This window comes from Euwallacea fornicatus, chromosome 22 (genome assembly GCF_040115645.1).
Source record: "Euwallacea fornicatus isolate EFF26 chromosome 22, ASM4011564v1, whole genome shotgun sequence".
In the NCBI taxonomy this organism is placed as follows: Eukaryota; Metazoa; Arthropoda; class Insecta; order Coleoptera; family Curculionidae; genus Euwallacea; species Euwallacea fornicatus.
In genome coordinates, this window is record NC_089562.1 from 1,655,152 (window position 1) to 1,680,924 (window position 25,773).

A 25,773-nucleotide genomic window follows, 5' to 3' on the forward strand; every position below is an offset into this window, starting at 1 on the left:
CAACTTAATGTTCAAAAAAAATTCTTAAAAATGTTCAAAAGGGGAAAGTATCTACTGCTTATATCCTCGCCTTTTTGATTCTTTTCATTTTTTTGTATCTTTCAAAATCGCAAAAATAGGTTCAAAGTAAATCTCAGATATGTTAACAGGTATAAATTGAAATATACATTCAATGAATCCAATCAGAATAATAATCATAGCCACATCACCCTGGGTTTACATTTATTACGCCCTTCATAAAATTTGCGTTAACGCTCTCTAAGAAAACCAATCAAGTTTGTAACAGGAATTTTACGATTCATGTAAATTAATACGAATTTCATCTTAAACACATTAAGTTTCGTTCCGGTTAAATCCTTAAGCAATTACTTAGAGAGTAATTCACTTTATGGTGTGTTGGAATTGGTTAATTACCGCATTTAGTCACTAAATATAAAGGATTGTCGATTAATATTCATTTCTTTCTCATTCCCATAAAAGATCTCTCTTCTTAGGATTGTCTAGGGTAGTAAATGCGTTATCCCTTTCGGTAATTATGTTTTTCATGTCCCAGTGATCCTCTGAAGGACTCTAGTTTAAGACAACAATTAGCTTGAGATTAACTTCTTAGTCATTATGCCTTTCTTCATTTGAGTTTTAAGGAAAATGAGTTTGTTCTTGTTCTTTGCATTTACCACATTTAATTATTTCAATTTATTTTTTATTTTTTAGTCATCTACCTCTCTCATTTTCTCTTTTCAAAACCATCCATTTGGTACTTATTGCACATTTTTGATGTCAAGAGTATTAAAATCCTAGCCTGAACTATTTTAAAAACATTAACATTATGGGATATGGGAATTTTTATAGTTTCTGAGATTCCATCCCTAATCATAAAGACAACTATATCCGTATATTTTTTTCGTTAAATACCACTATAGGAATTGAAACTAGAAACTTCCCAGTGAATGAATAATGCCGACAAATTTTCCGTCGACTTGCAGCACCAATTTACAAAAACCTCGGATAAAACTCGTGCAATTCAGTTTTACAATTGGCCTTAATGGCTGCGAACAACAATCCGACGAACAGTAACTTTTATTCGCGAGCAACATTTCCATCGGGCAAATTAAATAGTTTTGCAACCGCCCCCCAATTAGAAGCCCGCGAACAAAGAAAACCGAAATCCATTTCGCAAAAGGGCTTTGTTTTCAGAAATAATAATTCCCGTTGACAACGGATCCATATGCTCCATAATTAGTGGAGCACTAGACAAAGGGCTCGTTTCGGCACAAACTTTTTCGCATTTCGAACTTCCAGTGATAAAAGTTACACACATCGCTCGGTAGAATACGTTTAGAATCGGCACTTAATTAGGAGAAAACGTTGCTGGCAACTTTTGCTCAGAAGAAAGTAGCTGCGTCTAATTTATAAGCAAAACTAAGACAAAGAGCTTCGACTCTCCAATAAACAGCCAGAATAATAAATTGCTGTTACGTTCTCCAAGTTTATGTTTAACTTTTTGCAGAACAAATAAAGATACGTAGGAATTTAATTCGATCGAGGCCGAGATAGGAACAAGTAATGAATTATACTTTGAACAGTTATTTGTTAGTCTGTAAATTGAGATAAGCCCGAAGTTTGTAACATTGAGGAAATTACAATTAGAAAACTCTTGACTTTTTCGTAAATTGCTCAAGCAAACTGCAACATGGCGAATTACTTCAAAGTTGCTAAGACTTGAATATATGCAAGATTCGCTTTAAGTAAACGCGTGCAGGCTTCTACTTGTTTATGGCTAATTTCGCCGCAACGATCAACTTCTTCGGAAGTTTCCGCACTAAATTGCGGAGTTTGTGTATACGAGTGTTTTAATTTAAGTTATGGAAGTAGGCTTTCGGGAACGGCGGAAAAGTTTGATTGTTTGGTATTTAAGAATTGTTTATAGAGGGATGGTAGGAGGAATTTTCGGTTGTTGAAAGGGTTACGAAAGAACAATATTTGATTGACGAAAAAGGCGGTAGGAAAAACAAGTTGATGGGTAAGAGGGCAATCAACAACGCTAAAATATCACCTACAATAACAGTACCACTTAATTACACGCAATATGTCCAAAGAACTTTACAATTCCCTAGTCCCATTTCCACGTCTCTTAAGACCTCTTACCTCGAGATCTCGAGTTCAAAAGTTTTGAACAGCATTCAATTCATGACTGAAATACAGGGAATTTCATGTAAAGGGAAGTTACTAAGTCCCGAAATTTTGACTAATTCTGTATACTAAATTTTTCGTAGCTAGCGGAAGAACCTTCAGGATTGCTCAAAACATTTTTTCTGGTACGGGGAAAAACTTGAGTTGAGAGAAAAAATTAGAGTAAAGGACACTTCATGTAGAAAGGTATCAAGAGTACTTTTTTGTAAAAAAAGAGGGACGAGTGCAAAATATCAAACATTATTAAATCAAACAAAAGCGCAAATAATGAGTTAATTAACGTTGCAGAAACTTTTCCGCTATATAGAGCGATGATGGCTAAGAGTTTTCTAACATTTAAATATTTTCGCGCGTAGACCGCTTTTAACTAGGAATTCGCGAATCGTTTACTGCTTTTATACAACCTTTGATTAAAATTTTTATTTCTAAATCTGATTTACTTCCTCTACAAATTTTTTATACGTCTTCCAACATCTGTTTTTAGAGAACAAACCTTCGACAAGGGAAATATTTATTTCATCGATATTTCAGCAAGTCCAGCGAGCCGATATGAAGCGACACCAACGTAAATCTTTAAAATATAAAAGCTGTTGAACTCAACACAAAGCGGAGTTAAAAAGGCAACTTCACATAGCCCATCCGTCATTTAGGTGCATACCGACAACTTAAGTGTCTGTGAACTCAAAATTTTAGTTTACAGAGGACTTCTAGTAAATAGAGAAAAATACTTTAGAGAAGTCAATCTAAAATCGATCGGTCTTTTGAAATGCGATTGATCGACCCTGGGTTCGGTTAATAACAGAAGTGAAATGTCAGCGTTGAAACTGCTAGAAACTTCAGCTGCGATCAGATGCTGTTGTGCTACGCCACTGCTTTTTACTAATCAAGTTGTAAATTTTACTGTTTATATGTTATATCTTGCCGATTGTTCTCCCAGAAAATCGTTGTCCTAGAAGATCTATTTATTCAATAAAAATTTTCGTTCTTTTGTAAGATAAGCCCAAAGGTCGATTTTGATTGGATTGGACAGACTAACAGATTTGAAGTGTCCTTCTGAGTTTTATAGATACTAAACTTTTCAGAATTTCCTACAGTTCAAGAACGTTATCTGAAACTTTATGTTTTTCGTCAAACAGAGTCTTTCTCAAATAATAATTCAAAGATTAACAACCTGGGGCTAATATTTACAAGCAGAACAACAACTTGCTCTCCCCAATAACGTCCATATGGATGAAATCACCCCGGGAAATCTGTAGGATATAAAGAATGGCCCGGTTAATCGGGCAGCTATGCCGGGAAGCTGTTTAGTTAATAATGTATGATGCTGGCTATCCTTCGTTGCCCTTTCAGCTTGCCCAACTAGAAAAGATTTTATGAGGGAATTTTAAAGACATACTTACAAACTTGCTTGAGGGAATACACCACAAAGACACTTACCTGAAACAAGAAAAATCTCTTTTAGATTTATTAATTAAGTAAAAGATGTGTGTATTGTACATTTTGAAATTATGCGCAGCAGTTATTTTTTTTCTTTAGAGATGAAAGAAATCTAATTTGCGTCCCTGTATTCAACACGTGAGCAGTATGTCCATATAAATTAGATCCGATCTTCACGCTGGCGTCTGCCACGAACAGTTATTTCTCGAATATTCGACGTGCATAAATGAATAATGAATATCGAGGGCCTGCGGTACGTGTACGTTGTGACTGCATAAATATTAAACAACGTGTTATACGCTCCTATCGAGACCCCGGTTTGAGTTAATTTTTCCCTGAACAAAATCTACGTAAAGATAAATGAAAACCCTCAGCAAACTTTTCAGTTTCCCGTGGTCGGGCCAAGTTTCAGCGAAGTTAATCGCTCGTAGAAAATTAGCTATAAATTTGTATGACTTTCGCACGAGCTACAGCTGAGAGGAAAGTTGCATAAAACCGAGCTGATTTAAAGAGGATGCATAAAATTTCATGGAGATAGACTGCTCGAAATAATAAGTCACTCTCACCTCGAAAATAAACGTTTCTCTTATGTGGAGAAGTTTATAAATATTTCAGGCAATTGACGTTCGTACGTATAGAGCAATGAAGGTGAAATGAAAATTTTTGATTTAAACTACTATATACCTCATTTAACAAAACTGCCCTCAACTCCAGGAAATCCTCCTCGAGTAACTTGGTCTAAGTTTCATAGCCAATTACTACAGGGGGCTGCATAAACAGTTTTGTCGCATGCCTTACGAGGAGACCTTCATGAATATGGATCAGCTAAACTTTACCTGCTGCTGCCGCTGTCTTCGTATTTTCACGAGAGGAAACTGCTAAGGCACTTAAGTCACGTATTTTGTTTCTAAAGTAAACTATCTAATTTCGTCGGAAGGAAAAAGTTTATTTACGTAAAGATTCCAACAGGAGGATTTTTGATGCTATAATTGGGGTTCTCTGAGTTGTGATTATGGTATTATTATACTAAATAAGGTTGAGTTAGGGAGAATTTTAAATATTATATTGTAACAATAATGTAACTATATAAATAGGTTTCGAGCAAAGAAGCTACCCTTTTTCGGAAGGGAAAATTGTAAGAAATTAGTGTTGATTTTGAACCACATTAACTTTATTACTGTTGGATATAAAGATGTCCGTCAAACGCCATTTTATAGTTCCCTTTTAATTCACTTTAAATCATCTGAGAAATGTGATAAATTTAGTAATGCCCGGGTGGGTTGGCAGACAACAAATATGAAGATGCACATTTATTTCGACAATGGTGAATAAAGTTTCGTTCGAAATGGTGAAAGAAGAGACAAGATTTTTGAAAATCAACATGTTCGCAGTATAGAATTTACGTTCTACTCCTCAAATTCGAGCCAAAAATGCATCTCTACTGTTTTTTGATACTGGCGAAGTAAAAAACTAAATTTAAAAATATGAATTCATCCACATTGTATAGAAGAATCTTTAGGATATCACTGTAGTTCTCACATTAAAAACGTTTCTAAAAACTGGTACGTTGACAAGAATATTTTCTTTCCTCCACATTTTTAGATAATATGGCGTAGCTGTATTTTAAGACTAAAAAAAATTTTAATTATAAATTTTACATTCTTTAAGCATATACGCACTCCCTTGTATACACCTCTACGGCAATAACGAATAATAAGTTCCAGTTACCTCTTTAATAATTTTAAAGATGCGTCACGCAAACAAAATCAAAGTTCAAAGACTGACTCTCTGCTGTGTCCTCAATTTTCCTCGAAATTGGAGCTTATTGTAACCCACTCAGAAGACGAACTTATGAAGTATCACGTATGAAATCCAATTGGGCTATTGCTGGATCCGGGTCCGTTTCGATTTAAACCGGATTGCCTTCCGACCTCTTCTCTTTGTCCCATAAGTTAATTGGAAGTAAAGCTGGATTTAAAAGTGTAAAACTGGCTGAGATGCTCTTTCACAATTATTCCAATCCCTATCTTAAACGAGGCGTCGCGACGGTAAATAAGGCCGGCTCCGAACAACAATTTAAGCCTCCGTAAACTGAGCATAAATTAAATTAAAAGACTTCTATATACAAAGTCTTGAGCTCATAGCGAAAAGTTTTCGGCGACTTAATCTCGGCGAGGAAATTAGCAATAAATTTGCGTAAATCTTACACGCGCAACATAATCTACTTCATGCTTTCAATTTTAAGTAATTTATTAATCGAGAATTACGAATTATTATAAAACTCCCGGCCTTCGTCGCTCCATAAAGTAGTTTGTTATATAGTTTATCCCGTTTCGGGCCCTCAAACGATTAATTTCGTCTCGAACCCGAAGTCCCGGATGCAATATCGACTTTATATAACGGTTCGACCGCAAACTGTGTTCTCTACGGGGCGGCTTAGACTCGTACCTAATTCCGTTCCAACTTATTCCTAACTATCAATATAAACCAGTCATTGAGGCAGCCCGGGAGATCCGCATCCGAAACCGGCAATTAACAAAACTTCAATTAAATTAATTGAACCTAGTGTGCTGGACACTGGATAATAGGGGACTTTAATGTACTCCTTCTTGGATTAAATTCGGTATACGAGTTAGGGAAGATCATGCTAATCCAGGAGAGCATAAGGTGATTTGGCTTCCTAAAGTCAACCGTATAGGTTTTTTTCATTTTAGAACTCGAACCACGATTAGGCAGTAATCGATATTTTGCTGCTCATCTAAAAGGCATTTCGTTGATTTGCAAGACGCACTTTTAGGGGTTTTGGAGATTAAAAGTTTTTTTGGATATTTTTCACTAGAACAGGGCTTTGCTGGGCTAAAATAAAATATATGCCACTTCGTTTAATATTCAATTGAAACAAGTCTCAAACTGGACTGCAAATCCTATATTTTTAACAGAAAAATGTGTCTTTTCCTATTTGCACCCTCATAACTTACTTGGAGGAAACATCTACTGCATACGTATAATAAGATGATACAAAACCGAAGAAGGGAGCTACAAAATGGTTCCCCACGGACATCTCTCTCCCTAACGCTAACGAAGTTACAGTGGTTCAAAGTCGAGTGATAAGTTTCCCAACTTTTTTCAACTTTTATCAAAAACAATAAAATTGATTTAAATCCATCCTAAAGCAATTTCACATCAAATATATCATTAAAATACATATGGAAAATGCAAAATAATCCCTTCCAATAGTATTTTTGATTTTCAGAATTCCTACTACTAAGTGATTATTTTTAGTCCTTGTGATACAATAACGTTCGCCATATTGTCAAAATCTTGACAATGGTCTAAGCTATTCATTCAAACGCTATATTGATTGAAAGAGAAATGAAAGGGGCACGTTTTACCTCGAAAACGAACAAGCTCACAACAATTTTAGTAAATCTCAAGTTTTCAACAAACTTTCATTTATTTTACCAGTTTTTTTTCCAGAAGACCAAACACCAGTGGATCTCTGCTTCATTTAACCCACCTAAAACACAGTCCATATGTGAATGTACAGGATTAAAACTTCAATGTTTGGAAAACAATGTGAGCCATCGGTTGCTTTGCAATTTCATTTAGAAAAGGATTTAAAAGCGTATATTTTAAATCTGAGGTACAGGTCCAAATACCAAAATCGATATCGAAATAAAACTGAAATTTTCTTTACTCCTGCCATTTTGTGATTGATAGTAACGAAACCTTTTTGCACCTTTTGCAACTCTTTCCAAAAATGGTAAAGTTTTTATACCTCAATTATATCACCTCTAAATAAGGTCTGTTGGTTTTCCTCTTCCGCCTCTATCGAGCATACGTAAGTTCATCCCCTCGAAAAGTCCGCACTTGAGCAAAAATAATTAATTTCTTGTCGCCCCACTGGAAAGGAAGTTAAGAGCGAAAGCAACGTCCTTTCCCTGCAGTCAATATGTCTTTTCGGGGCTCGGGACCCTCGTAAAAAGTGGAAGGGATCCAGTGAAATTGGCAGATTTGATGGTCCTCAATCACAGTCAGCCATTGCGTGACGGAGTTAAACCGGGAAGTCGATTGCCTTCGAGGACGTGTGGAAAAACTATAAAATGCTGGCGCCTTTGGTTGATTTATATATATTTTTGAATTTCCCACCCGATTAGGGAAAAACAAGTATTCAACCATTTTTTACGATCGAGGGAGGCAAATTGGGAAAAAACACAATAATCAGCAGAAAGTTCAATGATCGATATGATCTATAGATGACTCGATCTTTGTAGATCGGTTTATACGTATATCGATACTTCTTTAGCAGCTGTTCGAGCTATAAATCGTCATCCGCCGGGTGTGTGTTCAACAAGCCTCGGTACGAATTACAGGACTTGTCCCCATAAATTAACAACTGCGGTTGCAATGATTATTCTCCTCTTTTTTGTAAAATCGCACACTGTCCTGATCACGCGAATATTTTTAGAGAAAGGCACGTGTCATTGCAAATGAGGGCTCTAGGCCAAAGATCAAACCGCATAGTGTATGTTGCCTTAAACTTTCCCAGAGTTTAATCAGAACCGGGAGAATAGCAACCACAAAAGTCATCTTCAGTTCCGGGTTTCGTTAGATTGCTGACGTTAGTGTACTCTAATTAAGGGGGAAATAATTGAACCAGGAATTAGCTCTGCATGTTCGAGGTTCTCTCCGTAAAAGACTGAACGTTAGTTCAGTCCTTCTTTGTTCTATCGCCAATCCCTATCTGTCACTTACTTTTAAGTCCTTTCTCTGAGTTCCTTCCTAACTCACCTGAAATCTAAGAGAAACAAAGAAACCCGAATTTGCGAACTTCAGTTCTAATTCGGCCCTGAAATCCTCTCTATGCCAAAGGGATCTCGACTTCGCAACAATTCGAGGCCATTTCTTAGATGCTTTCCACGTTAGCATTAGATCCCGGCAGCTTTTTATATCCTTCCTTATCAGCTTATCCCACAATTTTCCCTCCTGCGCACCAAATACTATAAATTTTGATAAGCTTTTCGGGGGTATCCAGGAACCATTTGACAATCTCTCTCTTAAGTGTTTTGTCCCTTGGCTCTTTAAAAATAATCACTTCTTTTACAGGTTTCATTGTCTGCTTTTTTCAAAGCGCCAGTAGTGTTTAGTTTAAGGTTTTAAAGAAGAAAAAGAAGAGGAATCGTTTCAAGACAATCCTAAAGAGCTGTGCAATGAATTAGAGATGTCTATCTAAGACATAAGGGCCTCGTTTCCTTTCTCCATTATACGCAAGAACCGGCGTAAATGCCCTAAAAGCGTTTTCACGTGTTTTGGGTCTCTCCATAATTTAAATGTCCATTCTAATGGACTCTTGCACGTACGCACTTCCTTTTTTCTTAATAAATTTTAATGCCAAATGGAGGAGATTATCTTTGTTTCCTTTGTTGGATTCTCTTTTTTTTTAAATTTTAGGTATTCATGTGCAAGAAGTGTTTTGATCTGATTTAAGTATTACGAAATTTAACTGAAATTGAATTTGTTTTATAAAGAAAAGACCATCTAGCTACCTGCTTCAGGTACCCTCAAAAAATAAAAAAATAAACTTCGAATAAGCTTCCCAATGGCAAGCTCAGTAGAGCGGCAAAGAACAACGCAGCCAATTTGAAATAGCCGCTCCTGACAAAAGTAGTCCTAAAGTTAAACAACCATATATCTGGATTCTCGTAACACGGTTAGGAATCAAGACATAACTGGACTACTCAAATATTTTTGAAGCTCAAACGTAATAGTTTAAGAATATGTAGATGTCTCGAGTTAAAATGCCGTAAGTTTTGGGATATTGAGCCGTTAAAGCCATATTAAAGAATTATTTGTTTTTCACTGTAATAGAATAATAAAGAATTGCAGGAAATCATTCTGAATACACCTGGCATTAAATCAAAATTTTCAGTTTTATTTCTATATCTGAAACCGCGCCTATGAAAGTTAAAAAAAATCTGAAATGTAAACAATATTTAACAAGCGTGACTATGAGGACTATATGCAGCTATAATGTTATTTTGTATTAAGCCCCTGTGGCCTAATGGATAAGGCATCTGCCTCCTAAGCAGGGGATTGTGGGTTCGAGTCCCACCAGGGGTACTAAACTTTTTAAATTTTTTTTATGTATGAAAAACAATTTTTTTATACTTGTAAATCCCAATAAATAATTATTAAACATATATATATATTAAATATTTTAATTAATTTTTCCGAGGGAAATTTATCGTCTAATTTTTTTTATTTGTTCCATATACGACTAGTTTTTTTCCTACAAACGTATGGTAACGTGACTTTACCATACACAGTTTTAATTTGAAAGCAGTATTTTACCGCACTTGGGCGTGTAAAAATTTCACTGCACAGTAATGTTCAAGTAAACGTACAAAAGACAATTAAATCGATACACACGCCCTAATAGAAAAAATATTACATATAGCACGTGCGAAATATTAATTTGCCGAACAAGTGCGGAAAACGATTCTTTACTACACACTGGTGCCGAACGACCATATAGATACTATTAAGTATAGACTTAATGAAACTCTCTCGCTATACACGTCTCATCATCTCAAACAGTTTTCAAACTCTTATAACTATTCAAATTAAACCCTTTCACACTTTTCCTTAAGCAAACCATCCCAGGAGCGATGGAAGAACAGTTCAGAACTAATTGCGCCCTTCGTTTGGTTGCAAAGCAGACTCGGGGTGTCCTCTAGTTCGAGATTTGCGGGCTGACCGTCGTCCGTTTATTAAATTCTTTGTCGCCCCCCCATCCCCAATTCCAGTTTACATTCTCCACTTTGTGGATAAAATACGGCCACTGTTTTGTCCTTTATTAAATTTATTCCTTATCCCCTTGCTTTGCGAATATCTTTTGGGACGGTTCACTACATCTACCTGAAGGAGGGATTTTGTTATGGTAATGTGTGTGAGTTAGGGTTTAGGTGTCTTTTGTATGTTCAAAGTAAAGAGCTTTGTGATGGATCTCACTCATTAGGCTTTTGTTATTTTAAATATTTTCTTTAATGGTGAAATCTCTGCAAACAAGAATGTCAAAAAGAAGAGGAGAATCTTTTAAATAACGCCAAAAGTAAAGAACATCAAAGCTCCAATAATGAGCTCTTTATTTCCTTTCGGGGAAAAGGCGGTAAGCAAACAATCGCTGATCCTGATTAGATCAAAGGCCCTCCCCGAGAAAAATTAGGAAAAGAACCGGAGGAAAGACGGTCTTTGATAAACGTCCTAATTACGGTACTGTGCCAGTTTCCGTTGAAAGTTGAAACTTTAGAATATTCTGCGATTTGTTGTTATATAATTTAGTTGTAAATGTTTTGATTTTAGTATGCAAATAAGTGTTTGCCTCCCCAGTTCTAAAGTTTTCCTTTTTCGGTCTTTGCAGGCACATAAACTCTGCGGGCGAAGAATATAAACTAACAAAACCCGTTTTAACTCCAATAGAAAGTTTATCCCAAATAAAACGATATAATAGGAAATTCATTACAAAACCAACAGTCCATTATAAAAGTCGATCCGACGGGCCGTGCAGAAACTGGGCTATTACAGCATCACGAAGCAAAAGTTTGCAGTTTGGGCAAGTAAGCAATTATTTATCGCGCCAGAATTCCTGCTGCACCTTATTTTAATTAGAAACTTACTTTACAATATATTTTGATTTAATTAAACGGAAAATGGATTTATTTCCTGCGAGCAAATGCCGCAGTAAAGTGGGTTTGTTTGTTTTAGCGTTAGTTTCCTTGTGAGGATGTGTTTCAGTGGCGGACATTTCAGTGATAAGTACACACCACAATTTTCGACAGTTTCGAGCCAGAAGACGAATCAAGTCGAACATCAAAATTTTGAAAAATTGCTGGATCTGAAAGGACCGCGTTACGATGATGATTCAAAATGTATTGAGAGTGTTGCGAATGTTCTCCATAATTTGAAAATCGTTGTATTTATCGTCGGTAGAAGCAAAGGCGTATCGGATGAAGTTCCCAAGTCCAAAAGAAAACGGACAAAATAAACAAAACAAATCATTTTGAAGAATTGATGAGTCTCAGTCGCGTGTACTGCAAGCCCACTTAGCTCTAGTCACGCCGATAGTTTGTTTTTGATAGTTTCCTTGTGGTGTGCGTTTCCGAAAATAACCGTAGAAAATGCATGCTGCAGTTTTATTTTGTCGAAGATCATTATGCTTTAAAAATAATTCCAAGCGAAATTTCATTAAATGAAATCTTATCAAACACATCTCCATCCGAAAGGAGCAGCGCTCGTTCTATCGCAGACCTCCCTTCTGGTAATTGGAAAAATGGCTGATCTGCTTACCGACGTGGGGATCCAATTCAAATTGAGGTCCTATACCTCGTAATAGAGAGCAGATGAAATATAAATTAGTAGACTAAAGGTAGAAGCCCTAAGCCCTGTAATGGAACGAGTCTCTCTACAATAAAACAAAATGGGCGCCAGGAAATGCCATTAAGAGAAAAGCCATTAGTTGGGACCAATTAAATTGACATTAGGGCCTCTAAAAACCGTTCCCATTTAAAGTCAGCTGTACTTCGACGCCTCAAGGGAAATTGGACAGTTTGAAAGCGATAATTTTCGATTTTACTCCGCTCGTTATTTCTTCTCCGAAGCTTAGTTCAAAAATACAATTACTACTAGCTCGCAGGAATTTTCCTCGGTTAATGAGAATACCCCTGGATTTTCCAGAGTTTCCTTGAAAAAAGACCAGCTTAGTATGGTAGGGAATAATGAGATCCGCGTCCTTTATCGTGATCCCGCTATTAGCGCAAATCCCCGTAACAATAACTTCTTAAAGCTTTTGTTAAGGTTGATCCGTTAAACCGGGCCGATCTATCCAGTTATTTGCCGACGATCAGAACAATGAACTTTGATCGAATGAGATTAATTGGATTAAAGTTTAAAGAAAGTAGGTGAAACGGGGATTAAACTGATTATTTAGGCTTCAGTGGTGAATTGAAGCCCGGATGAAGCCAGTCGACGTTAAGCGTGCCTGGATTACCACATCAGAAAACGCGACATTTTTTTCCCATTCAAACCATAATGATTTGAAAAATTTTTCCGATACGGCAACAGCGCCAATTGTATGACTTCTTGTCTGACATTGCTTTTAGGAAAATAAAAGAGCGCCGCAACGTTGCCGTTTACCTTTTTCTTCCGAACTATGGGGGTATGTTTGTATAGTCTTAAATTTGAGCGAACGCGTTTTCCTCCATCGAATTTCCACTTTATTTCGCAGTCCTTTCACGAATCGGTACACAAAGTGCATCAAGCGAACGCCGACCGACCAGAAAAATACATACACATAGCGGAAACATGTCAAAGTTAAAAATCACCCCGACAATAGGAACGAATCGTGTGTAAACGCGAATCGAAATAAAAAATGGCCCTGCATGCGACATTTTGCGGTCCAATGGAATTGTGTAAATAAAAGTGGAGATTTTTGTTTTGTTTTTTTATGGAGGGAATAAATTCGGTCAAGGGATTGAATGTCCATTTGTTCCGCACTTACTTGAAAACAGGCGAAACAACGCACCTAATCAAGTGATTTTTTTCGAATTTAAATACCGTAATTTGGGGAATAATTCTCCAAAATTTCTCGGAGACCTTCCTTTTATGGCGAACACTTGCACCTTGAAAGACTTATTCCTATCGCTCACAAACCAAAACCTTTTTTTAATCTACGGTTAAAGTCGTGAGTTCCTTCCTCTCATACTCTCCAAAAACCAAAGAGAGATAAACCTACATTTACGAGAAGTTTTGCTTTATGGTGTTTATAAAATTAACTTGCTCATTCTGTATAGTTTTTGCTAATTGTTGAGCTTTCTTTTGTAAGCCCAGATACGAGCTACGAAACCTCATCAGATTTTTCTTGTTGAATTTTAAATTAGAGAGTTCAAGGAGGCTGAAGCGAGAGAGGTCCCGACTTTCGCAAATTTACTTTTTTTGTTCTCAAAATTTTCTAGCTCACCGTGTAGCATTTTTTTCAGGTTTCTCTAAATCATCTTGTAGTCCCGGATTTCTAAAGCAAATTACTTTTTTCTTTTACAAGAATAATTCCAGAAACACCCGACCTGACATAGTATATATGACGATGTTTTGTTAAAAATTGGTCTGTATTACAAAAGTTCAACATTAAAAATCTTGTGTCTAAAGTTTGAAAGCGCTACATTGGTTTGTTGTTTGTTTTGAATTCGGTTTTAGTAAATGCTTTTAAAGAGTTTGAAAACATGAAAAAAAGTAATCCTCGATACGTGATTCAACACTTTCATTGGGAAGGTCTTAGTTCAACCAACATACAAGCGGAGTTAGATTCTACTCTGAGGGAATCTGGTCCTTCGTTAACAACTGTAAAATATAGTGCAGACTTTAAATACGAGTCATACTAGGTGCGAAGACGAACTCCACAGCGGTCGGCCCAATGACACTCCAGATCTGACCACTCCGGAAACCGTGTTGGAAATCCGCAAAACTGTACTGGAAGACTATCAGCCTTTCTGCGGTCATTTCAAAAAGTGCTGGAAATCGCATTTTGCAAGATGAACAAAAACAGCGCCGTGAAGATGTTTCAAAGATGTGTTTGACAAAGTTTAGCAGCAATAAAACCGAGTTTTTGCTCCAACTCATAGCCACGGATGAAACGTGGATCCATTAGTTCACACCAGAGACGAATGAGTAGTCAAAACAATGGACTCAAGGGAGAGAATCGCATCCAAAAAAGGTAATAACCGTTTCATCTGCAGGAAAGTGGATGGCGTCAGTCTTTTCTTGGAGGGGATGCACATTGGATAATTTTCATTGACTATTTTTCTGAAGGAAAAACAATAAAATGGTAAATGTTATATCATTTTATGGCAACGTTTGGGCGAAAACACGAGGAAAAGGCGATCGCATTTGGCGAAAAAAAGTGTTGTTTCATCAAGACAAGGCACCAATCCAAATTTACGGCATCCGGATGGCCTAAATCAGTCAACTTGGTTTCGAACTTTATCCTCATCCACCCTATTCCCCAGATTTAGTCCCTCGGGTTATTTTCTATTTCCAAACTTGCAAAAAAATTGTTCGGTGAAAAGAGTTTTGTCAATAACGAAAAGCTGAAGTCCGAGGTTGATGCCTATTTTGAAAGCTTCAAAGCTTTTTATTAGCAACAAGATATAGAGCATGGCTGGGGAAAGTATGTCAATTTCAAAGTACACCAAGTTGAGAAATGAAGTAATATTTTCGGATATATGTCTGAGGTTATCCTCGTACTTTCTTCAGCAAATCAGTGGAAATTAACAGAAATATTAACAAACATTTGGAAATTTTTTAAAAATATTTTACCGTTTGACTGGTTACTCTTCAAGAAGGACAACGTTGCGTTTCCCTTTTGTTTTAACCGTTATTTCTATAGTACTAAGTAAATTTTGAAATTATTTATCCCTCGTGGTCAAACTTGAGTCTTGAATTATAAGACAATTTTCGTGTTATAATTTATAATCTTGCGAACTTCCAGCGAAATTAACAGCTGGAAAAGCAAATTACCTCGTTAATACCTCCACACATTTCTCCCCGTGGGGGGAGCCTGTGTGGTAAACGTAATGTGTTCGACGAAAACCTCAAACCCATCAGCTGTAATCGAAGAAGCGTATATACGGACGAAGAACATCTCAAAGGAGTTGCCACACTTTAGGAAAGATTGTAAAAGACAGCCGCGGAGCACACGGAGAAGGAAGTTCTCTTAAAAGGATAAAAGGGTCTCTCCTTTCTCCAAGAACCGGTAACAAAATATCTGCCCCAAAGAGGAAAACTGTATCACGTAATATGCGAAGACATAATTGTGTGCCGGCTTTGATTAAAATGGGGTTTATGTACTTACCAATAGCAGACATGAGTAGAACGAGCAACAGAGCGAGCTTGATCCATTTCACTACACCAATTTGCCGAGATCTCATGTCGTCAACACTAATACCATGTCTGTTTTTTAATGGACGAATTGGAAAGCACATTCACTAAATGGAGAACTTCCAATCGGCACCGGCGAGCACTTTAGGGGATTACATCCTTCGTCGACCTGCCAAACAGAAGAACACTGCTTTAGGTTTAAATGTAATCGATTTTTGTCACAAACTATCGTGACATTTCTAATTACTATCGATCTTAAGGAAAAAAAAAAGGGTTGGTGTTGGGCTGATGATCCAGCTCGAAAGATCAAATTATGATGAAATGTTGATCCGGATTAAGGGACCAAAAGTACGTATAAACCCTCTCGTAGGGCCAAGGTCAGGTTGTAACCAGTAACCTTCTTGCCCATACAGGGTGATCCATGAATATGGGCCTCTATCCGTATTTTGAAAACTATGACTAGGAAAAGGTTTTATTTTGGTTATCACACCAAAGTGGAGGTGACCGATTGATTCACAATGTTTTCACGAAAATACCACTTCCGGTTACACAGAAAATGAATGTCGACTCGCTAGTTTTAAATAGAACATCCTGTATATTATATCAAATTTCAATTCTGCGGGAGATTATTAACATTTTTTATGAAAAATGTTCCATACTTAAATTTTACATTTATCGAAGTGACTGTCTTCTGATACTGATAGTGATATGTTCTGATTAGTACTTTGTTACATTAATCGCAAATGATAAACATATTGTGATAATCTTCGTTTGTATAACTTATAGCTGCCGCCATATTTAAAGTAGAGTGCTACATAGTGAAAAGTGTTTCGTTTTAAATAAAATTGAAAAAAACAAAAATTTTACTGAAATTTTTAGGTTTCAGTACAGAGAATTAAATTGAAAATAGTACTTATTTTTTATGTTAAATAAGTATTAGTTGAAAAAATAGGGGGTTCCTATTTAAAAAACGAGAGTTTTAAACAAATTTCGACTAACAAATTCGGGCTATCTCTTTGAAAACACTTTGTGAAAAAGCACGATTTAACTAACTAGTTCAACGGCAGTAAATTATTTTGTACAATAGCGCAAAATTTCATTGCAAAAGCTTGGCTATTTTCGATTTATTGGAAAATACATTAACGGCTGCAACTTAATTCTTTTTTTTTTTAATTCTAAATATCTCGGAAACCGTAAAATTTGGTTGAAAAACATTATACATGAAAAATGTTCATGGTGTTCCAGAGCTAAAGTTTGATATAATGTACAAGACGTTCCATTAAAAATAAGCGAGTTAACACTAATTTTCGGTCTAAATGGAAGTGGTATTTTTATAAACACAACTTTAATCAATAGCTCGTCTTCGGTTTAGTAAGATACCCAAATTTCAACTTTTCCTTCTGGTAGTTTTCCAGATACGGACGGGAGCCCATATTCGTGGGGCATACTCTATGGTTTGTACTTTGGATCTTTCCAATGCGTCATACATACGAATCGTATGCAGAAAATCAATGCAAGGTTAACGTAAAATATGACCAGTCGCGTATCAAACATGGTATGTTTTTGATTGATTTGACAAAAGTTTTTATTACAAAGGCATGTAAAGAACGAAGAGGCGAGTAACTATTAATTCGTGAACTAAACACCAGAAAAATAAAATTAAAATCATGAAAGCCGTTTCTAGTTTTACGGAACACACTGAAATCATTAATATACAGCAGGTCAAAAAAGTATTCATACACCCAGGCGAATGACGTTTATTTACATTTTTTTCTTAACTTAAAAACAATTGAGATAAAAAAATAATTAATCCACACAAATAAGGCACTGTTACACTGATTTCTAAAAAAAAAATGATCAAGAAACTGTTTCTTTGTACAAGAAAATCAAAGGAAAATGTCTTCAGGTATGCCCAAAAGAGTATTCATACACTACTGAAAATGAACATGAACTGATTTGTAACTTTAAACACCAATACAATGAAATCATTAATATTTTGTGGGAGAACCCTGAACATCAATCACAGCTTGCAAACGACGATTCATTGATTCCACCAAATTACAAGTAATACTTTCAGGTATTTTGAACCATTCGTTTAAAATAATATTTTTTTAGTTGTTCTTTACTTGAAATTTCCATTTTCCTAATCTGCCTTTCCAAATGTTCCCATAATTGCTCAATAGGATTGAGATCGGGAGATTGGGGAGGTGTTTTTAATAAATGAGGAGTGTTATATAGCAACCATTCCTGAACTAATTTCGATGAATGCTTCGGTTGCTGGAAGTAGAATCCTTCAGCTAGTCCAAGCTTTTCAGCACTGTTTTTTAAATTGGCCTTCAAGATATCCTTATACATGAATCTATCCATGTTTCCTTCAATAAAAGCCAAATTACCCACACCATTTGCTGCCGTACGTCCCCAGATCATTATGTCTCCACCGCCATGTTTAACTGTCGCTTTCAAATTGCACTTCTTCAATCTTTCACCAGGTTTTCCCCATACCATCTTGGCACCATCTGATCCGAATATGTTGAATTTACTCTCATCAAAGAATATCACTTGTTTCCAAAACTCCATTGGCTTATTAATATGTTCTAAAGCGAACGCAACTCTTTTCTTTCAATTCACTGTATTTATCCACGGCTTTTTGGCTGCTCTTCTCCAATGGAATCCCATTCTCCTTATGTGATACCTAATAGTTTCAGGATGGATTTGTTGTCCAGCGGTCTCTTCTAGTTGTGAAGCGAGGTATGGTGCGCTTACACTGGGATTCTTTTTAATTTGATGGAGAATGTAGTTCTCATTTCGTTGAGTTATTTTTTTCCACAACGTCTTAAATTTGCCACCGACCTAGTTGATTTATATTTTTGTATTATGTACTGAATAGTAGGATAGCTTATTCCAACGGATTTTCCTATTTTTCTATAAGATTTTCCTTCCTGATGATATTTGATTATTAACTTTTTGGTATCTTCACTAATTTCTTCTCCCCTTCGGCCCATAGTTATTATTTTTAAATGCACTTTGCACTAATTTGGTTTAAAATGAACTAGTAAATACTTATCGCAAATAAATGGAATTTATATACAGGAAACTTAATAAAAAAAGGACCAGAATGTTTGTGTATGACTGCTTTTTTGGGCATACCCGAAGACATTTTCCTTTGATTTTCTTGTACAAAGAAACAGTTTTTTGATAATTTGTTTTAGAAATCAGTGTAACAGTGCCTTATTTGTGTGAATTAATTATTTTTTTATCTCAATTGTTTTTAAGTTAAGAAAAAAATGTAAATAAACGCCATTCGCCTGGGTGTATGAATACTTTTTTGACCTACTGTATATTGTCACTCTTTTGATCGTGCTAGAATTGTAATAAATAACCAACTCCCAGACATATGTTGATACCATCATCTTTATTCAAACCACATACACTCCCATTATCAATTTTCACCTGTTTGTCCGTAGAAGACATGCATATTATATCTCTGTCTTTGTTATTTAAATATTACATTCCCCGCACATACACTAGACACGTACGTGCTACATCATTCGGTGCACACGCAAAGATCCAAACCGCAAACTATAACTAAGGTTCACTGGTAAAAACTCACGATTTACGTGCATAAACAACATCGATAAAAACGAGCAAAAACATATGACACAGCAGGAAATACGTCTCTACACGACACAAGTGGTGCTAGCTGAGTTCTTAAAGAGGGTTCTGTTCCCCTATTTAAACTTAAACCGAAACTAAACAAATTTGATTAAAAACACTGTCTACATTGAAAAGCGGAATTTCCACGTTGGTTTTGGGTCTAATAAACCTTTCAAAAGAATATTTTGGCGTTTTTTCCCTGATTGATCATATCTAGTCATCACATTTTCGCTCTCAAAAAAACGTTAACAAACAAACTCAACAGCAAAAACTGCGTCCAATTAATGTTTTTGTTCCGCGCAAATTTCCGTTATTTAAACAATGCCCCGTAATGTTTAGATTTGATTTTATAATGCCGCCAGTTCAATTAGCTGGGAGCCTTAATGATGGTAAATATATCAATAATAGAACTCGTTCGATTTTAATTAAATTTCTGAGCTGCAAGATAATAACTAATACACAGCCAGAGATGCTGGCGGCAATAATTGCGGTAATTACACTTTCCTCCTCTTTGAAATGGAAAACCATAAAAATTCCCGAAATAAATTTTCTTTCATCCTATTTTTTTTACGACAGTGCCACATTGATTTCTATCAGGCAATATCTGTTACGAGGTTTTATCAAGGGATTTTTCTCACTTTTGTCGTCATTTACCTCATCGGAGGTTTCTTCGTAAATTAAAAAAAAAACCGAGCGATTAAAGAGAGCAATCTTAATTTTCCAAAATGTCTTCCCTCATTCGCGTTTATGATCCACTTTGCTCGCTCTGCAGAATTTTGACCAGCTTTCGTCAAGTCATTTTACAGCCCCAGATTTCGGATTCAAATTTCCGTGTCACGTGACTCTTGTTTCTTTCTAAATTTCAGTAAAGCGACCTATGAGAAGTTAAAAACCGAACAGTTCAAATTTTCTATAATAGGTAAGTATTTGCTTTATTTCTGTTCATGCCATTGTGTTGCGCACTGTGTAGAATTTGTACCAGTTTACCTTAAGTCGTCCTATTGCGGTGGGTTTTAGCAACAAATAACTTTATTAGATGTTTATTCGCATCCTTCAAGATTGGGAGTTAGTGAAGCTAAAACGGAAAAGATAAAAATTTTCTGGAATTCATTAAAGTTTGTAATATCGTTCTGCTCACTATATAGAGTTTTTTTCAAGTTTCCATAGTTCACTTTTTAGTTCACTATTTTAGCTTCAAAATACTTTATCAGATTTCTCTTTAAGTATAGTTGAAAGGAAATAATGAGACGTGGCAAGAAAAGTAAAAATCATACATTCTGGATAATGTGGTGAACGCTGACGCGCTTTTTGCCTACCTCCACGATATTTCCTAGCTGCTACAAATTGAAGAATTTTTGGAACTTTATCGAAGACCGACAATACCACCTGCACAGGGGATTTCCGAAATATTCAGGAGCTTTAAAGAATAACTCCAGAATAAAACGAAAACATTCTGAAATGTGAGGTATTAACAAAATCAACCCGGGTGCATTCGAAACAATCTGGCACTCTCTTAGATATAGATTGAATTCTGTGTCGCAGCTTGTGGAACTTATTTTAAACCATTTTCTAGATTATAAAGCGTTAATTCAAGGTATTTAAATGTTTTAAGTTTCATTAAATTTCTTCCGGTATGTACCAGAGGTTGGAATTTAATTTTAATCGGAGGAACGAAACGAGATACGAGAAAATCAAGAGACGGTTGGGTCGTATTTTTAATTGCTCTATTTGAAATAATTATTAGAATAACAAACGTCTCCCGGTCACTTCCATTTTTGTGTAAAATTCCAACCGATCTGCCCCGGGCGCACGCTCAACGAACTTCTGGACGCTCTCCGCGTGCAAGATATACCACAATATTGTTGTCGACGACAAAAATATTGTGAAATTGGCCCTAGCGTTTCTTAAAAAAATGAATAAAAAGCGATTTTTGAGATTTCGACACCGGGTCTTTCGGAAATTGACCGATTGCGGACGCATGTTTACAGAGCTTTTTCGTCATTTGAGTCGAAGAAATATTCAAAGTTGCGCCGCATATTTAACACGTACACCGTACATCAAAATATCTAAGAGATACAGTGGCGGTGAATATTGTTTATATAACTTAAGAGTCCTCCTCCGCCGTCTTCTTCAGGGCATGGTGCTGGTTTTCCCTCGTTATTCTCGAATACATCAAAAAAGGCAGAGAAAAGAAGATATAAATTTTTATTCGAGATGATCCTATCTGGAAGTAAAAAACTGCGTCACAAGCGAAATATATATTCAAACTTAAATATGGGTCTCCTAACGACAATTTTACGTTCTTTTTACGAGAAACACGTAAATTTGCGCGACGAGGCGTCTTCGCAAACATTTTCCTATATAATATCGTCCTTCATAGCTTTGCCCTTCGTAAATGGTCGGATCGAGATGGAATACGACTTTACGGCAAAGTGGGTAATTTAATGCTCACTCAGCACACAGTTTTTCCTAAGAAAGTAGGTAGAAAACTATTACTGTGTTTGCTGAATTGATAGGTTTCGGTTGGCTGTAAACCAGGTGAAAATTTCAAAGAAATATCCCTGAATATCGAGCTTCAAAATCCATTTATGGAAATGGAGATTTCTGCATATAAAGAAAATATACAGGTTCTATTACTTCATGCCTGCTAATATTTTGCATAAAAAAAGTATTCCTCCACTGTTACTTTTGCTACTTTTAATATTTAAGGGTAAATTTGAAGTCAGGCCGTAAAAAAGCGACGCTTCATTAAAACTAAGGGCATAACCTTGCTAAATGCAGATAATTAAAGAAACTTTACGAGAAAAGAACTGGCAAAGAAACGCCATATTTCTAAATGTACGGGCATGGTGCTGCAAGGCAGCTTTCGTGCTTCTTTTCTAATTTTTCCCATTTATCTTTGCGGGAAATTCCTTTATTTCTCTTCGGAGAGTGAATTCAAACAGATTTATACAATTGGGTCGGACTGGTTATAATTAATATTTCAACTGCGGCACTCCAGCTTTTCTCGAGCGAATGTTGTAACTTGGAACACGAGAAGGAAAATAACTTAGCAATTTGTTATTTTTATGTTTTCGGGGATATCTGTGTTTGAATTCGAGTATGAACACGAAGAAAATAAAGACCTTATAACTTTTCGTGATAAAATGGTGACTGAAAATTAGAAGGTCAACCGCAAAACATATCTGGAAGCTACATAAGCGCACCGTTTTCACATTATACGCACGCATTCGGCAATACAAACATTCCCGTTATTGGATTCTAGTCAATCAGTGGGAATCCATCCACGACCATGGGAAAAAAATAGAGAGCCAATGGAGGAATTTTCACCAGGAGGGAAAACAATTGGGGTTTACGTGCTTTGCGCGAATGTGTATCAACCGGAAATTTCTCTTTTGGGTTTAATTATGGCCCTGCGTAAACCGGAAAGAAGCCCTGATAGATTCAAATTGGAACGAGGAATGCTTGTGCGCTTCGAAGCGTAGTTTAAATTCAATTCATGATATTCCAGATTAGGGCTCCGGATGATTAAGATAGCGCACATACTTAGTAATTTAAATTTAAAGAATCAATTTGATTTGAGGCTTAGAAGTCTGGGATTCCCATCGACTATGCTGATATTTAGACGACCCCTTGTTTCCCTTTTCGCAAACATTAAGGCGAAAGGCGACATCGAAATGTCACCCCGAAACCAACTGAAGGGCATATCGCGTCGCGATCTTGCATTAAAATAAAACGAAACCACTTCCACCCTCAACGGCACAGGGAGGTCGAGCCCCCTTCAACCCCCTTTCAAGTTATGAATGAGTTATGGCACGGTTTTTATCGATTCGGAAACAATGTTTGAATAATGGATTTGAGAACACGCTCTTCCTTGTCGGAGGTATATAGGTAAGGGGGCTCGTTAATATTGCAGGGCTACGCTTTTGTCTCTTCGTTTCGGGGTGGTATCGAATTGTATCCTCTGTAATAAGATTTGGAATCTCGGCAGGTGAGCAATTAAACGAGGTAGATAAAGGTTAAGAGAGGGAGACTTCGGGGTTTATGTCTTTATTGTCACCTGTGTAGGAGGCTTGAAAATTGCCTGTGCGATTGAGAGTGGATTACGACGAAAACAATGAAAGATTAGAATTCCTCCTCCTCAGCCTCCAAGCTCGAATGTTTGAAACATTGAATAAATACTTGAAAGTCTAATTTGAGCGAAAAATCTATTAAATAACTTAGAAAAACCTAATGAGAAAAGCCATACACTGTGGACGAAACAGGTTTATAAGAGTCTAGGGAAAAATAACAAAATACTTAAAGTTTTCCATTTCCATGTGCGAAGAAATATTCGATGAATTATTTTTTTATATCTAAATTTGGGGCTACAATATAACATAATGATAATTTCTGAATTATTTACAGGAAACGCTGTAATAGTTTTCTTCGTGCTTTTTAAGAGAAAAACTATATGCTGAATGAGCGTTACACACCCACTTTTTCGTAAGGTCGTATGCAATCTCGATCCTACCACTTACGAAAGATATCGCTATAAAGGGACTAAAAGTATATCACATAAGAAAATGTTTATCAAGACGCCTAGTCGCACAAATTTTCATATTTCTCGTAAAAAGAACGTAAAATTGTCGTTAGGAGCACCATATTTATGTTTGAATATATATTTCGCTTGTAACGCAACTTTCTTCACCCCGATCAAATCATCTCGAACAAAAATGTACATCCAGTCTTTTTTTCTTTTTTTTTTAAGAGATTGCAAATTTACTATGAAGTAATAGTAAATCTAGAACGTAATACATATTATCTAAACATGATAAGTGATATTCTATCTCGAACAATTAAAGATAAGTATCTAACCAGTATTGGACTTCATCGGTAAAGCTCCAAGAACTAACCTGAACTTTTGTTTGTCCTCGTTAGGAAATGTGTTAAAGATATTCGTTAAACATAAAATATCTTACCAAACATTTTCTTTCACCATATTATCAAGAACAATAAATACTATTTTACTTGTTTTGATTTTATCATTTATCCTTATCTCAATATTATAGAAGAAATATTTAATGAAATTTTTTGGAACCAAAATACAGGGCAACAAGATAATATAGAGAAACATTGAAAAAATGTTATACGGTGAAAAAGACAGTCCCAAACGAGAATGAGTATAAAATTACATATTATTTTGATTTCTCCATCTTTAGCATCATATAACTAACCCACTTGCTTTATATTTGAGAAGAAAACTTCAGAAAGGAGGAAAATCAGGTAATTTGAAGCCGAAATTCTGGGGCTACAAGATGACCTAGAGAAACCTGGGAAAAATTCTACACTGTGAGCAAAACAGTTTCATAAACAAAGAGAGAGGCAAAAAGAAACTTTAGATTTCTCCATCTTTAACTTCCTACAACTTGTTTGTTTGAAATTCACAAAGAAATATTTAATGAGGTAATTTGAAGTCCTAATGTGGGGCTACAAAATTAGCTGTAGGAAACTGGGAACCATTCTACACCCTATGAAATAACATCTGAGGAGGCAATTTGAAGCCGAAATCAGGAACATTGATGATATACAGGGTGTCTGTAAAAGGTCTGTACAAAATCCTACCACATATTCCTGGGGTGAGAGCATGACGATTTAACCTAATTTGTCTAATTCAAAAGTGGGCGGTTTTCTAAATACAGGGCGTTAAAGTTAAGATTAAAAAATCGAAAAAAATTCATTACTTCGTCGGTAATGCTGCTATCTACACAAAATGTCGTATCGGGGGGATTTTAAGGGTGAGAAATCAGAATCGGTTTACATTTTCGATGCACAATGTAGAAGGCGTTGTCAGCACTCGAAGAACTCTCTTTAAAAGGGCATACATTTTTTATCACCCGGTATAAAATTTATTTATGACTAAATTTGTGTTTTAAGAAAAAAAGGTCTCTTGGTAGAAGTCTCTACAAGCACTCTTTCTTGAGATATTTGATTTTTAAGGTTTGCCGCATCTCTAGTGCAGTAACTATTCTTACAGTTGAATACCTCGTAAACTATTTGAAAATGCAATTTTAACTCAAAAATCGTGCACTTCATAAGTAATTGTATTTTTTTTTAACTGTTCGCTTTTATTAAATGTTCGAAGTGATCTGCACACAGATGGATCGGTAGAGGAAATGATGCTCCGGTAATCTGGCCACCACGCCCCCCTGATTTAACTCCACTTGACTATTTTTTATGGGGGACTTTAAAGTCCATGGTATACTCAACGCCCGTAAATAACGAAGAGGATTTGTGGAAACGAATTCAAAATTCAGTGAATATTTTAAGAAACGACGAGAAACTGATGGCGAGGGTCCATTTTTACTTTTTATGTCGAATTAATCTCTGTAGGGATGTTAACGGAGATGATTTCGAACATTTAATAAAAGCGAACAGTTAAAAAAAATACAATTACTTATGAAGTGCACGATTTATTAGTTAAAACTGCATTTTCAAATAGTTTACGTGGTATTCAACTGTAAGAATAGTTACTGCACTAGAGATGCGGCAAACTTTAAAAATCAAATATATCAAGAAAGAGTG

General features: G+C 36.0%; 1 protein-coding gene and 1 non-coding gene across 3 annotated transcripts in view; one reads left to right on the forward strand and one right to left on the reverse strand.

The window, feature by feature from the left end:
* Positions 1-25,773, reverse strand: part of tei (teiresias) — a 169,062-nt gene that overhangs the window by 140,970 nt on the left and 2,319 nt on the right. The window contains exons 1-2 of one of the 2 annotated variants that reach the window (XM_066295210.1): positions 19,006-19,085; positions 15,530-15,724 (exon numbers count right to left, since the gene is read on the reverse strand). In XM_066295210.1, the coding sequence (XP_066151307.1) occupies positions 15,530-15,659 (130 nt within the window). In that variant the 5' untranslated portion in view covers positions 15,660-15,724; positions 19,006-19,085. Of the gene's footprint in view, positions 1-15,529; positions 15,725-19,005; positions 19,086-25,773 lie in introns of those variants that run through there. The other variant, XM_066295209.1, reaches the window with a different exon arrangement.
* Positions 9,675-9,747, forward strand: TRNAR-CCU (transfer RNA arginine (anticodon CCU)). Its single transcript has one exon. It is a non-coding gene; the product is annotated as a tRNA-Arg (tRNA).